At 42.9% G+C, this 14,264-nt stretch overlaps 1 protein-coding gene across 3 annotated transcripts in view; it reads right to left on the minus strand.

Moving 5' to 3' along the window:
- Nucleotides 1–14,264, minus strand: part of CUNH3orf20 (chromosome unknown C3orf20 homolog) — a 48,704-nt gene that overhangs the window by 15,125 nt on the left and 19,315 nt on the right. For 2 of the 3 annotated variants that reach the window (XM_045579213.1, XM_045579214.1), the window contains 5 exons: nucleotides 13,523–13,658; nucleotides 12,188–12,439; nucleotides 8,638–8,790; nucleotides 7,487–7,607; nucleotides 4,569–4,700 (listed from right to left, as the gene is read on the minus strand). In XM_045579213.1, coding sequence (XP_045435169.1) covers nucleotides 4,569–4,700; nucleotides 7,487–7,607; nucleotides 8,638–8,790; nucleotides 12,188–12,439; nucleotides 13,523–13,658 — 794 coding nt within the window. The remainder of the gene's footprint in view (nucleotides 1–4,568; nucleotides 4,701–7,486; nucleotides 7,608–8,637; nucleotides 8,791–12,187; nucleotides 12,440–13,522; nucleotides 13,659–14,264) is intronic. The other variant, XM_045579215.1, reaches the window with a different exon arrangement.

Consider the following 14,264-nt stretch of genomic DNA (forward strand, 5'->3'; position numbering starts at 1 on the left):
ATATAATGCAAGCTACATGAGCAGTTTGAAACATCCACGTTAAAAACTTTCTTAAGCCCTGGCCAGTGTTTCAAAGTGGTTAGAGCATCAGCCCATGCACTGAAGGGTCTTGGGTTCAATTCCCAGTCAAAGACAGGTACCTGAGATGCAGGTCCTATTCCTGGTCCCATGCAGGGTTTGTGCAGGAGACAACCAATTGCTGTCTCTCACACACATCAATGTTTCTAACTCTCTCTTTCCCCTCTTTCCCTCCCTTCCACTTTCTCTAAAAAAAAGGGGAGGGGGGATGGAAACATCCTCTGGTGAGGATTAAAAGAAAAACATTCCTAAAAGGTAGAACTAATTTTAGTAACATTTATCTACTCCACTATATAAAATTTATGATTATTTCAACATGGAACCAAAATAAATAATTAATGAAAAATTTTACATTGTCTTTTCATACTGTCTTGGTAACGCAGCATGTATTTTCACTTATGGTCCATCTCCATTAGACTTGTCACATTGCAATTGCTCAATAGCCATTTGCAACTTGTGGTTACCATAATGGATATCACAGCTTTGGATTTCTAGTCCCAGCATGCTAAGATTGCATTTAGGTAAGAAAAAAAAATCAGTGCTGAATTACTAAGGGTCTTTCATAGACCTGATGGGTGGGCATGTTTAGTTCATGGACTTAGAGTGATTTCTCTTGGCTCTTCATGAGAGTCTTTAGCTCCTTATGACCTGGTTCTCAGCTGTGTTCCAAACTTCAGAGATTATCAGACAAGAGGTTGCCAGGCAAATAAGGCATTACTGCAATTTTATGGGAAAGAATAATTTTCTAATATCTATTGCCTTTGATAAGTAAACTCATATTTTTTTTTTACATAGTCTAAAAAGGCTATCAAGAAACATAAACATGTGATCTCATACATAGTCACTTAACAATGACTTTTATTTATTTTTACATTTTTATTTAATTTATTGGGGTGACATGGGTTAATAAAATTACATAGGTTTCAAGTGTACAATCCTATAATACATCATCTGTATATTGTATTGTGTGTTCAACATCCAAAGTCAAGCCTCTTTTTGTCACCATTTATCCTCCCTTTATTCTCATCTACCCCCCCTCAACCCTCTGTTTCCTCTGGTAATTACCACATTGTTGTCTATGTCTGTGAGTTGAATTCTTTTTTGCTTAATCCCTTCACCTCTTTCACCCAGCCCCCTAAAATCCTCCCCTCTGACAGCTGTAATAGAAACAAAATCTGTTTCTATTTTGTTTATTAGATTCCATGTATAAGTGAAATCATATGGTATTTGTCTTTCTCTGACTGGCTTATTTCACTTAGTATAATATTTTCCAAGTCCATCCATGCTATCACAAAAGGTAAGATTTCCTTCTTTTTATGGTTGAGTAGTATTCCATTGTGTAAATGTACCACAGTTTGTTTGTTTTTTTTATCAACTTATCTACTGATGGGCACTTGGGCTGCTTCCATATCTTGGCTATTGTAAATAATGCTGCAATGAACATAGGGGTGATATGTGTTTCTTCACATATGATTTCAAATTAGTGTTTCTGGTTTCTTCAGATATATTCCCAGAAGTGGAATCGCTGGGTCATAAGACAGTTCCATGTTTAATTTTTTGAGGAAACTCCATACTGTTTTCCATAGTGGCTGCACCAATCTGCACTCCTACCAACAGTGCACGAGGGTTCCCTTTTCTCCACATCCTCACAAACACTGGTTGTTTGTTCTGACAGGTATGAGGTGGTTTTAATTTGCATTTCTCTGATGATTAATGATGTTGAGCATTTTTTCATATGTCTGTTGGCCATCTGTATGTCCTCTTTGGAGAGGTGTCTATTCAGATTCTTTGTCCATTCTTTAATTGGATTTTTTGTTGTTGAATTGTTTAAGTTCTTTATAAATTTTGGACACTAACCCCTTATCCGATTTATCATTGGAGAGAATAATGTTCTCCCATTCAGTGGGTTGTGTTTTCATTTTGTTGATGGTTTCTTTTGCTGTGCAAAAACTTTTTAGTTTGATGGAGTCCACTTATTCATTTTATTTCGCTTGCTTGAGGAGATAGATCAGAAAAAAATATTGCTATGAGAAATGTCTGAGATTTCACTGCTTATGTTTTCATCTAGGATTTTTATGGTCTTACATTTAAGTCTTTAATCCATTTTGAGTTTATTCTTGTGCATAGGTGATCGAGTTTCATTTTATTTTTTGCATGTACCTGTTCAATTTCCCCAACATCATTTATTGAATAGACTATCTTTACCCCAATGTATGCTCTTGCCTCTTTTGTCATATATTAATTGACCTTCAAGTGTGGGTTTATTTCTGGGTTCTCTATTCTGTTCTATTGATCTATATGTCTGTCTTTATGCCAGTGCCATGTTGCTTTGATTAGTATGGCCTTGTAGTTTAGATTGATATCAGCTAGGGTGACTGATTCCTCAAACTTTGTTCTTCTTTTTCAAGATTGCTTTTGCTATTCGGGGTCTTTTGTGACTTCATATAAATTTTTGAAATATTTGTTTTAGTTCTGTGAAATACAACAATGACTTTTAGAGTACTAGCATGGAACCAAATTAATAGGATCAACTCATCAACAAGCATGATTGTTCATCTCTGCCCAGATGAACTCAAAATCTGGGGTTATTTTGCTCTTTGAAGTAACTGAGTTTCCTGGATGCTCCTATGAGACACCTTTAACAAACCCTGACAGCTCCGTCAGAGCCCCTCTCTCTGGTGCCCTGTACCCATCAAGCTGGAATGCAACTGGTGCTGATGATGTTGTCCTTCCATTAGAAAGTATTTCAGGGAGTAGAGGGAATAAGACTTCTTTCATTTTTACATTCCCAGCAGCCAACTTGGCACACTGCAGGTACTAATAAATGTTTGTTGAATTAGTTAATGAATTAATGAAGATGAAATGCCGAGGAAATAAAAATGAATGGAAAATAACAGGTGCAACACTTTCCTCCAGGAGAAACATGGGTGTTCTTTGTGCAGATAACATGGGTCCCTAAGACATGCCTGTCTCCTGTATCTCCATGTAAAATGAGGATATTGGGCTGGCTCCTCCTTATGGGCTTCATCAGCTCTGAGAGTCTACGAGCCTGTGGCATGTGACAGCAAGTGCCCCCACAGAGAAAGAGCCTTGCTCAGTGTGACCATATAATTGATCATCCAAACTACGGTACTTTTGAGAGTGAAAGAGAGTGACAGATGTGAAGAGGGACTGGGCAAACTGGGAGGTGTGGTCCTCCTGCTCCTACTTCATGGGCCTTCCTGAGTGATCCAATCCCAGAAAATTGCCCTGTGTGCAGTTCCAGTGGCCTGCTTCACTGATAAACACCTCAGGAATCAGGGATTGTGTCCCCCTCCTTCTTCCCTTCCATCCATATTTCTCCACAATGTTGAGTCATGACCAGCACAGGTAGTGTGTGTGTGTGTGTGTGTGTGTGTGTGTGTGTGTGTGTGTGTATGGAGAGAGAGAGAGAGAGAGAGAGAGAGAGAGAGAGAGAGAGAGAGAGAGAGACCCCCCATGAATGGGAGAATTGAGCTTCCAGTCTACACTGTTTTCTCACCACCCAACAAATATTTAGTACGTGCTTAATTTGAAGCAGTCCTTGTGCTGGGCCCTGAAGCAATAGGCATCAGTAAAAATCACAGGGAATTCCCAATTCGATGGAGAAGATTGGCTTGTATATAAAGGAGTGCTAGAATGGAGGTGAGTCATGTCTGAGAGGGCCGAGGAAGAGAGGTGGACTCTACCTGAGATGAATAAGGGGGGGTGACAGAGTTGGCAATTATTCTGTCCAGCATGATCTCTTCCTCTTCTAGTAACAGCACCATGTTTTTCCTTTAGGAAAACACGCATGCATCATCCTTTGCCCAGGTGTTACCAGGGGCTGATTGCACCCTATGGCTCCCAGGATGGACATGACACTTGAGCCTGGTCATGTGAGAGCAACATACACTCTTGGCCACAGGGAACATTTCAGGCCTGGACATCCAACAGAGTCAATGATGTTGGCACTGGCACTTCTACTGGAGCACTTGAGAAGCAGAAGTCCCTGTTCTCCTGGCGAGACCAAAGCTGATAGAATGATGAACACGGAGATGCTCATGACTATCTTATCACCATAAGGAGAGAAACTCCCTAAGAAAACAGAGCCAAGAGGTGAGAAGATCAGATGGAATCAGTTGAGGACCTGAATCCAGCCATGCCTGAAGCTGCCTATTGACAGACTTCAGCTTACTGAGCCAGTATAGTCTCCTTTCATGCTTAGGCCAGTCTGCATTGAATTCTGTCACACTAAAAGACTCCTAGCTGACCGAAGTTTCACAGACAAGGTATTAAAGACAGTCAGTGAATGATGAGTAGGAATCTATGAGGCAGAGAAAGAGGAAGGGCCTTGCATGGGGTACAGGTGTGTGTGATGAGTAGGAATCCATTAGGTAGGAAGGAGGCACAACGACATTGAGATGTAGAGTGGCAAGACATGCTGAGATGCTATGGGGTCAAACCTGGGTGTCCGGTCTGCTTCGCCTTACCTTTTTATCGTGCCCTACCCCATGAGGACAGTTGTTGGCCGATATAGTAAGTGTTGCTGTCTCATTCATAGAGGTAAAGGTGACTATGATGGAGTTCTGTGCCAGCACCCTCAGCTTCATCTGCTCATTTACCTGTAGATGAAAAAACAAACAGTATCCATTAGATCTGTGCTTCTATTGTTCACCCACCCTGATCCACCACAAAACACAAAACCTCTCTTGGCTTGGTACTGAGGGAACTGTAAAATCTTTCTGGTTCTTATGTTGGAATTTAGCTTTCATGGAGAAGAGGGAATTCCAGTTTCTCTTTGGGGTATTTTTTGGGGAGGCAAAAAATAAAATAAGATAATGATGCCTTCTTACCCCTGTCCCTTCCCTTTTCAACCCACCTTGGAACCAACTGTGAAAGAGACATAGGAATCGGCAGGCAAGTTTCTCTCCTTATGGTTCTGGTAGGGCTTAGCTGTTTTTATTATCCCTGCTCCCTGGATAGTTTCTTATCCTCCCCCCAAATGTCATCAATATAAACCCAGTTACTGCTCATCTGCTCAGGAGTTCATGAGCCAGCCCAATCCACACTAATAAAAGAGAAACATGCTAATTGACCATCCCTCCGCAATGCCCACCAGCCAAACAGGAGTGGGTATGAAAATTAACACAACAAATATGGAGCATGGAGCAAAGACTGAAGACAGCATAGAAGGAAGTCAAGTGCTGCAGAAGGGAGCAGAGAGGCGGAGAAGGATGCGAGGCAGCAGAGAAAGGAGGGAGCGAGACAGTGGAGAAGGGAGCAAAGCCTGCCAAGGCGGGCTTTGCTCCCTTCTCTGCTTTGTTCCAGTCATAGGAAGCCCTATTCTTGCAGGAATAGGCCTGAAGAAGCCCTGATCTTGCAGGAATCTTCCTGCAATGGGCCTCTAGTTATATATACAAAATCTCCAACATTCCCAATCTCTCACCCTAGGATAAATGACTGTTGAATTCAATCAAAATATCTAAAAATGCATTGGTCTTTGACCCCCACAGAAACTTCTCTATATCCACCCAGAAGATACATGCTCCAACTGAAATACATTGCTAAAACATTTTGGTGATGTCAAAGCATCTTCCCCTCCATTATTTCATTCAGTTCTTACAAAAACAGTTTGAGGCAGGAGAGCAGGTCTGATGACCCACTTTGTGTTGGTGAGACAACCAAAGTCAGGAAAATTAAGTGGTTTTCACACAGCTGCACAGCCAGAGCCCAGAAAAACCAGCACTGGTACTTGGCTCTCAGTCTCTCATCCCGGCTCTCTGCCCACTTGCCAAACTGATACACTTCATACAGTGTCTGCCTGTAACCAGTTTATAATCATCTTGCATTATAAACTTACCATATAGCTACAAAAAGTTAAATTTTAAGACACCAACTCAATACACCCCTAGATTGAAAATCTTGAACCTGGCCAAGTATCAGAAATACTCATGAAAACTTCAAATTCCAGAACTTATAACAAACCAACTGAATCAGAATCTCTCTGGAAATATGCATCTTTGAAGTCACACAGGTGATTCTGATATGCAACTAGAGCTGAGAGCCTCTTCACTGCATGGCTGATCATCAGATGACTACTCCAGGCTGTGGAGCAATGTGAGAAAAGAGGAATGGGTGTGGGGTGGGATGCCACAACGAAGGGAAAGTCTGAGCAGAGGGTTGAAAGAGGAACATTTTGGATTGGCAGAAAAAAAAGGAGTACATTTCAGGCTGGTGTTGGGAAGGTGGAGTAGGAAGGTGGATGTGTGTTCAAGAGAGGGAGTGTTTCTGAGCAGAGGTTCACTGATCTAAAGGAAGCAGGATATAAGCATGAGAATGCAGTGGCCAATAGAGGATAAATAGGAAGGGCAAGAGACAGGAGATTAAGGATAAGATGCCTGAACCCTACCAGGCACCCCAAGAGTGCTTTTGTCCATAATCCTTACCTTAGGGCTCTTACTCTCAGGCCACTTTGAGTGATTCTATGTTCTGTAATCTTTTTCTGACTCCCAACTCTATGAGCTTGTCCCTCTCTCACAGCCCTTATTCGTTTCTATCCTGTGTTCTTATTAAACCCCATCCAGAGCTTTGACTTCTTCAATGGATGTTGCTCACCTTTACATCCTCTAGATTGGTTATTCTCACCCAGGGGCAATTTTGTCCTCCAGGGGACATTTGGGAATGTCTGGTGATATATTTTGGTTGTCACAATTGGAGGACAGTATATTACTGCCATCATGCTAAATATCCTACAGTTATAATTCAAGGAACACTGTAACAAAGAATTATCCATGCCCAAATGTCAGTAGTCCTAAGAATGAGAAACTCAGGCTTAGATAATTGCTTTATTAATACTTAAACTTAAGTTACTATTTGACATTAGTAATTCAACATTGAATAATAAATTAATAAATCTGATTAATGGCTGTCTGAACAATACAATGGGGGGTAAAAAGGGTTTGGACCTATCAGTCATCTTTGACTCCCAGATTTTTTAATTTCATAGATAAGTAAAGTTATAAAAACAAACTGGAGAGACCAACATAGATTTGCTAATTTTTTTTATTGCCATGTATAGGCATAAAAAATAAAACTATCAACTACTACTATAATGATTACTTTCTAAAATAAAGGCCATTTAAACTATCAAAATGTAATGTTAATATAATAAAAATAACACAGGAGGGTATTACCAAGAAGGTCAGTATAGCAGCCAACAGTTGCCAAAGGTTCACTTTAGTCAGCCCTAGACCACTGCCCATCAACTTGGGAACCTTGGAATGAGTCTACAAGCTTCTGGAGAGCAGGGCTCTCATCTTAGAGGTAGCCCTCTGACTCTTGATGCTGAGCAGCCCAGGGAAGGCTGCCAAGGCTGCCCCCCCCCCCCCCCGGTGCTGTGAACCCCTACCTTATATTCCAAAGAGAGCAAAGTCTCCGTCTTAGAAGACCAGCTCCACTTGTGGACTGTATAGCCCTTGTAGTCGTTGGTGGTCCCGCCTTCCTCATCCAAGATCAAGACATATGGGCAGCTAGGAGAGACACATAGGCGAGGAGCTGCCGCCGGGCCCCTGGAGGAAGCCCTCATTGCTGCTAGCAATAGGCAGGCAGGGCTCTGAGAGTCTGCCCCAGCTGGAGCAAGCATGGCTTCCTGCAGGCAGCTTCGCTTCTCCTGCCTAACGTGGTCTGAGGTCCCTTCAGTCCTACTGACCCTACTGGGAGAGAATTGTTGGGAAGGGAGATGATTGAGGGAGATGATGGAGGCTCCAGGCCAAACCCACAGGGACAGAAATGGAATGTGTGCCCCATTGCCTAGGAGCCTGAGTATGCAAGATCTAAGGTATCAAAATGGGAACATCTATAACATGAAAGTAAGTCATTTCTTTAAAGAATAGTTCCTTATGAAAGGCCAGGCAAAACCAACTATTGGTTGACAAAAATACGTGCTTCTTTTAAAACACCCCACAGGCTAAAACTGGTTTGGCTCAATGGATAGAGCATCGGCTTGGGGACTGAAAGGTCCTGGGTTCGATTCCGGTCAAGGGCATGTACCTTGGTTGCAGGCATATCCCCAGTAGGGGGTGTGCAAGAGGCAGCTGATCGATGACTCTCTCTCATCGATGTTTCTAACTCTCTATCTCTCTTCCTTCCTCTCTGTACAAAATCAATAAAAAATATATTTTAAAAAAATAATAATAAAAAAATAAAATAAAATAAAACACCCCACAGAAGTGGTGCCTGTAGCTTCTACTTCACTCTCTCTTGGTTTAAACACTTCTCTCTGCTAAAGAATTGTTCATTAATCTAGCCAAAAATCTTAGTGTTGTGGGGCACAAGTGGAGTAGGTCTTGGAGAGCTGCCCTCCTCATTGGCTATGATACAGATACAGCCAGTGAGGGCCTCAAAGTACCTATGTTTCTGCAGGCACTGCCTTGTGGCCTTCTTAACTTCTGAACACTGCCTGGCCTCTCCCTTCCCCAAGGACGCCCTTGCCACCCCAGCGCCCCCCTTTGTTACCCTCAGAGGTACTTCCCTGGGGCCATAAGCTTCCAACTCACTCACCAGGACTTTAGGTTGTAGTGGACACAGCCCTGGCCTTCGGCATTGAATAAGGCCAGGCAGGAGAAGTTGGGTGTGTCATTAAAGAGTAAGGTGATGGTTCTCCCTCTGCAGCACGTGGGGATCTGACACATGGCAATGTTTCCGGAGGGATAGCTGGAAGAAATGGTTAAGTAGAACTAACAAAAAACTCTCCAGGTTCTATTCTCAGTTGCCCCATGGAAAAAAGTCTACAAAGCTGTTATCTAAATGGTATATCGTTCCCAGTTTTCAAAGACCCGCCCTGAACCAAAAGGAAGGAAATTCTGACAAATGCTAAAACATGTACAAACCTTGAAAACATTATATTAGGTGAAAAGCTAGACACAAAAGGCTACATATTGTAGGATTCCATTTATATGAGATGTCCACAATAGGCAAACCCACTGAAAGCAAATTGGTGATGCCAGGCAGGCTGGGGGTAGGGAGAAATGGGGAGTGAATGCTTAATGGGGGTAGGGTTTTCCTTCTGGGGTGATAAAAACGTTTCAGAACTTGATAGAGGTGCTAGCTGCACAACATTATAATGTACTAAATGCTGCTGAATAATACATGTTAGAAGAATCTATTTTATGTTATGTGAGTTTTACCCACCCTTAAAAAAAATGGAATGAAGTACTAATGCACACTACAACTGACTCTGAAAAACATGGAGATTAAGGGTGCCCACCGCCAAAACCGGTTTGGCTCAGTGTTAGAGCATCGGTCCGCGGACTGAAGGGTCTCAGGTTCGATTCCGGTCAAGGGCATGTACATTGATTACAGGCACATCCCCATTAGGGGGAGTGCAAGAGGCAGCTGGTTGATGTTTCTCTCTCATCGACATTTCTAGCTCTCTATCTCTCTCCCTTCCTCTCTGTAAAAAATCAATAAAATATATTTTATAAAAAAAAAAAAAAAAAAAAAAAAAGGGTGCCCACTGCCCATGCAGAGGAAAGTCTGTGTATAATTTAGGCTGGCCCTCCACATTCAAGAATTCCTAGCCTCTTGTCAACCCTTGAACAACACAAGTTTGAACTGCAAGGATCAACTGAACTTGGCCCATCAAATGAACTTCGGACAATTAAACTGAGCAGGGCCAATTGAATTGAATGAATCAATTAAAAAAAATCCACTTATCAGAGTTAACACCTGCCATGTTCCAGGGTCAGCTGTACAATGTGAAGAACCTCAAAAACATTATGCTAAGTGAAAGTAGCCAGATATAAAAGGGCACATGTTGTATGGTTTTACTTATAAGAAATATTTGGAATGGGCAAATACATAGAGGTGAAAAGCAAATTAGCGGTCATCAGGAAGGGTAGGGGAAGGAAAATGGAAGTGACTACCACTTAAAAAGTATGGGGTTTCCTTTGGGGTGGAGAAAGTTTGGAAATAAATAGTGGCGATGGTTGTATAATATTGTGAATGCACCTGATGACATTATACATGTCAAAAATGGTTAAAATGGTACATTTTATGTTATGAGCAGTTTACCATATTAAAAAAATGCTTACCTCACACTATGGTTCTGAGTACTCAACACATCCCTAAAGGAATAGTGCTGAGCACAGTACTGAACACAGAGTGAACAAGGTTTATATTTTTACTAGAGGCCCAGTGCAGGAAATTCGTGCACAAGGGAGGGTGAGTCCCCTCAGCCCAGCCTGCACCCTCTTGCAGTCCAGGACCCTCGTTCCTTACCACTTGGCTCGCTGCTCCTTAGCACTGTTGCGTCATGAGCCAGCTTCTGGCTAAGTGGTGCTCCCCCTTTGGGAGGCCACTGACCACCAGGAGGCAGATCCTGTGTTGAGCTGTGGTCAGTGCACATCATAGTGACCAGTTGTTACGCTATAACTGTCGCTTAGGCATTTATTATATAGATATCAATGTGATAAATTTATATCTTCATATGAAAAAGGACTTTGAGGAAAATTTGGAGGGAAATCAGTGACTAAGGGAAGAGATTCAGGGAAATGCTGACATCCCAAATGAAATGTATACTGGGATGGTTCTGGGGTCTGCCCATCAGGAGCTTTTTGGCATTCCAAGGGCAGAAATATTATTTCTACCTAAGAGCTTTTCCAAGTATCTCCGTAAAAATAGAATCAATTGCTGAGCCTACTGTTCTGTGAAGCTATGAGAAGAGAGAAGTGTTTTCTAAACATTCTCTTTACTCAAGAGGGATCCAACAGCTGCATCGTGTGTTTTAACCGCTTGAACACAATAACAGAATTTCTCCTTTAAGATCACTGAGTCTAACTTCCTCATCTTATAATGGAGGGAAGTGAGGCCCAGAGAGATAAAGTGACTTGTGCACAGTCACCAAGAAGAACTAAGCCCCAAACCCAGACCTCCTGGGACTCCCAAAGAGGAAACACATTAATTGCCAGGATGTGTTCATTGTTGGGGTATGAGTCAAGCATGCCAGTGGCGATGGCCTGCAGGCTTTGGGTGGTCCCATCCAGGTTGGGCTTAGGAATCCGGGACAGGTGAGAGAACATGGAGCCCAGCAGGCTGGTGTTGGGCCCTGATTATAAACTAGTCCACCCTCTCTGGCCCCATTAATAACAACCTATTTCACAGACACAGCTTCATGGGGAGCTCAGGGAGATTATCCTATTCAATGCAGTGTAGAGTAAGAAAAGGGAGGAGAGGGAAGCCCCATGACACATAGGGAGCAGCAGCAACCTGGAAGGAGTTTGCTGTGTTCAATATTGCAGGGCACATTAGAAGCAGGGCTGAGCAGAGTGTGATGAATGGACTCATTTACGGTCATAGAAACAATACGATTCCTTTGACAGGGTACTTAAATTCTGGATTCCCAGCTCAGCAGAGAGGAGGCCAAATGAATTGAGGGGGGTGTTGCCAAGCAGGCCTGTCTGGGCAGCTTGTTTGATAGCTCAGAGAACTGCCATATTCTCCAAAGGTAGGGGACATAATACCCAGTGGTTTTATCCATCCCCTTCCATCCTCTCTATTTTGCTCTCTGTTGGAGGAAACAATCCTAAAAGGCATAAAAACGGTGTCATAGAGAGGGCCCTAAATAGAGGTGAGGCAGCCTTGAATTCAGGCTTGGCTCTGCCACCAAATTCCTTTTGTGACATTGAATGAGTCAGACTATTTATTCCTAAAATGAAGGGACGAGAATGAATAATGGCTTAGTGTCTCCCTTCTTTGACATCTCATCCAATTCAGACTGCAAAACCTGGAATAAGTGTTTTGCCCTCTCTGAGTTCAGCCTTACTGACAAATGAGTTGGGCATCTGTGATCTGGTCAGGCTCTAGAACATGTTGGAGAGTGGGTGACAGGATCCCTACAAGGGATACAGGAATACAGGGGTCCAAGGTGACTTCCCAACCAGATGTTCTCCAAAGGGAGTCCTCTCTCACATAGAAACTGCTCTTAAGGCCCTGGAAGACCTGTCATCAGGTTCCTTAGATTAACTGAAAATACCAAAGTAAATACTCAGGCCCAGAAGTTCTTTAGGGCTAAGTTGCAGGGGACAAGGGGAAGCCCCAAATAAAAGGATACTAAACGAAGGAAGACCCATCATAGAAGGAGTAATGAAACTTGATGTTCTTCTTGCCTCCCTTCCACTCCTGAGATTGCTGAATGAAGTGAACATGGGAGGTGGATTGGTGAGGAGAGGGAGTGGGAATCTGAAGGTGAGGGTGAATGGAGCTCAGGGTTGACCCTGAACGAGTGGGCATCTTTGCCCCGTAGTTGCGTAACACCATGGGGTAGAAGGCATTCCTCCCTTTCCACGTGGTCCTTTCGGATTCTCTGTAGGGAAGACCAACATATCTTCTAGCCACTTGACTCTCACTCACCAGGGAAGTTCTCTACAGCCCCTCCCCAGCACCTAAGACTCCCATCTCATTCCCTGTCCCAAAAGTACCTGTCCCCACCTCATAACTTTGAGACTAGTCCTTCCACCTTTAGCACTAGGTAAGGACCATGGAGTAGAACTGTGCTGAAGGGGAACCTGCGGGAGCTGGAGTCTTTGCTCACCCTCTAAGTCCTGAGGTTACAGGGGAAGATAGCTTCCTTCTAGAATGTAATAATAAGGAGCAAAAGTGAGTGGCTTCCTTTTATCCATGTTCTGTAGCTATAGTAATACTCAATGGCCTAGGGAGCCCAAGACATATATGGCTTAGTGTTGACTAAGTTTCAAGTCCTTTATGGCCCATTGTTTGGGGTTCAGAGAAATGTAGACTTAACTTGCTAGGACTTGTTGGATCCATCTATAATAATAAAAGCATAATATGCTAATTAGATCAGACATCCTTCCAAGCTGCAAGGAGAGCTCAGGTCCTGAGTGCCTGCCTGCGGCCAGAGGGAAGCTGGTGCCGGCAGCTGGGGGAAGGAAGGCCTACTCTTGCAAGAATTTCATGCATCGGGCCTCTAGTGATATCATAAATACCATTAATCATCCATGTCACATTTTCTGTTTGTTTTAAGAGATATTTCCTTTGTTTTTTGCAGGAGGACTCTGACAAATTATGCTAAGAAAAAAACATTCAGGGCACAAAGAAGTCTCTGTAAGAAGTCCCGTAAAGGATATGGTATCTCTGGTGAGAAGGCAAAGATCAATGCTTTGGGTCAGGCTCACCAGACTGCAGGACTTCAATGCCTCAGTTTCCTCACCCACAAAATGGGCATCAATCCCATCTTCCTCAAGGGACTGAAAAGGATTTCGAGGAAGGACTGGGAACAAGCCATCACGCTGTCACTATTATTAGGGGTATTGGATAGCTGACACTTCCTGGTACTCATACACTTTTGTGATTTTCCCTTTATGCAGACACAGGTGATTGCCAGCCCTGCCCTCCTCTCCCATCTACCCCCAACTTCTAAGGTGCTCACATATGACGACACATCTCTTGCAGCTTCTCCCGGGCCTCAGGACAGGGATCACTGATCTCCACATTGTTAGGGGTAGTTCCTATTCCTCGTTGAAGGGGTGATGTGCTGCTTACCTCTTCAAAATTTTTCAGTTTGCCTGTAGTTGTAAAAAGGTTAGGGACAGAGTTTTAGAAAATGGTTTCTCCTGGGGAAGAGTAGTGCGGTGGGGAGCAAGAGAATCACATCTCCTCCTGAGAGTCAAAATAATTGAATCATTTATGCTTCCTGGGCACAGGTCACTGATAAAACATATCACTCTGTGAGTCAACAGAGTGTGTCTGAAACAGGCTTGAACAGAGTGATGAATCCAGCTATGCTTCCCCAAGAGCAGCCTGGTTGTAGGTGGAGAGGAGATAGATGTGCCTGCCGTGGATATTTCTGATTGAACAAAAAAGTTTCAATACCATCTCAATTGGCTTCAACATTTCTCTGATGTTGGCTAATCTCAGGCCTTCTGCAGAGGGCAGTCTGGCTCCATTGAGAACTAAACTGTAATTTTTTTGAATATTGTGATAAAATTTACATAGCTTTACTATCTTAAACATTTTTAAGTGTACAGTTCAGTGATATTAAATACATTCACACTGTTGCACAACTACCACCCTATCCATCTCTATAACTCTTTTCATCTTGTAAATTTAAAACTTTGTATCCACTAGACCACATGTGTCAAACACAAGGCCCGCGGGCCAAATCCGTCCCG

Source organism: Pipistrellus kuhlii, unplaced genomic scaffold (genome assembly GCF_014108245.1).
Source record: "Pipistrellus kuhlii isolate mPipKuh1 unplaced genomic scaffold, mPipKuh1.p scaffold_m20_p_11, whole genome shotgun sequence".
NCBI lineage: Eukaryota > Metazoa > Chordata > Mammalia > Chiroptera > Vespertilionidae > Pipistrellus > Pipistrellus kuhlii.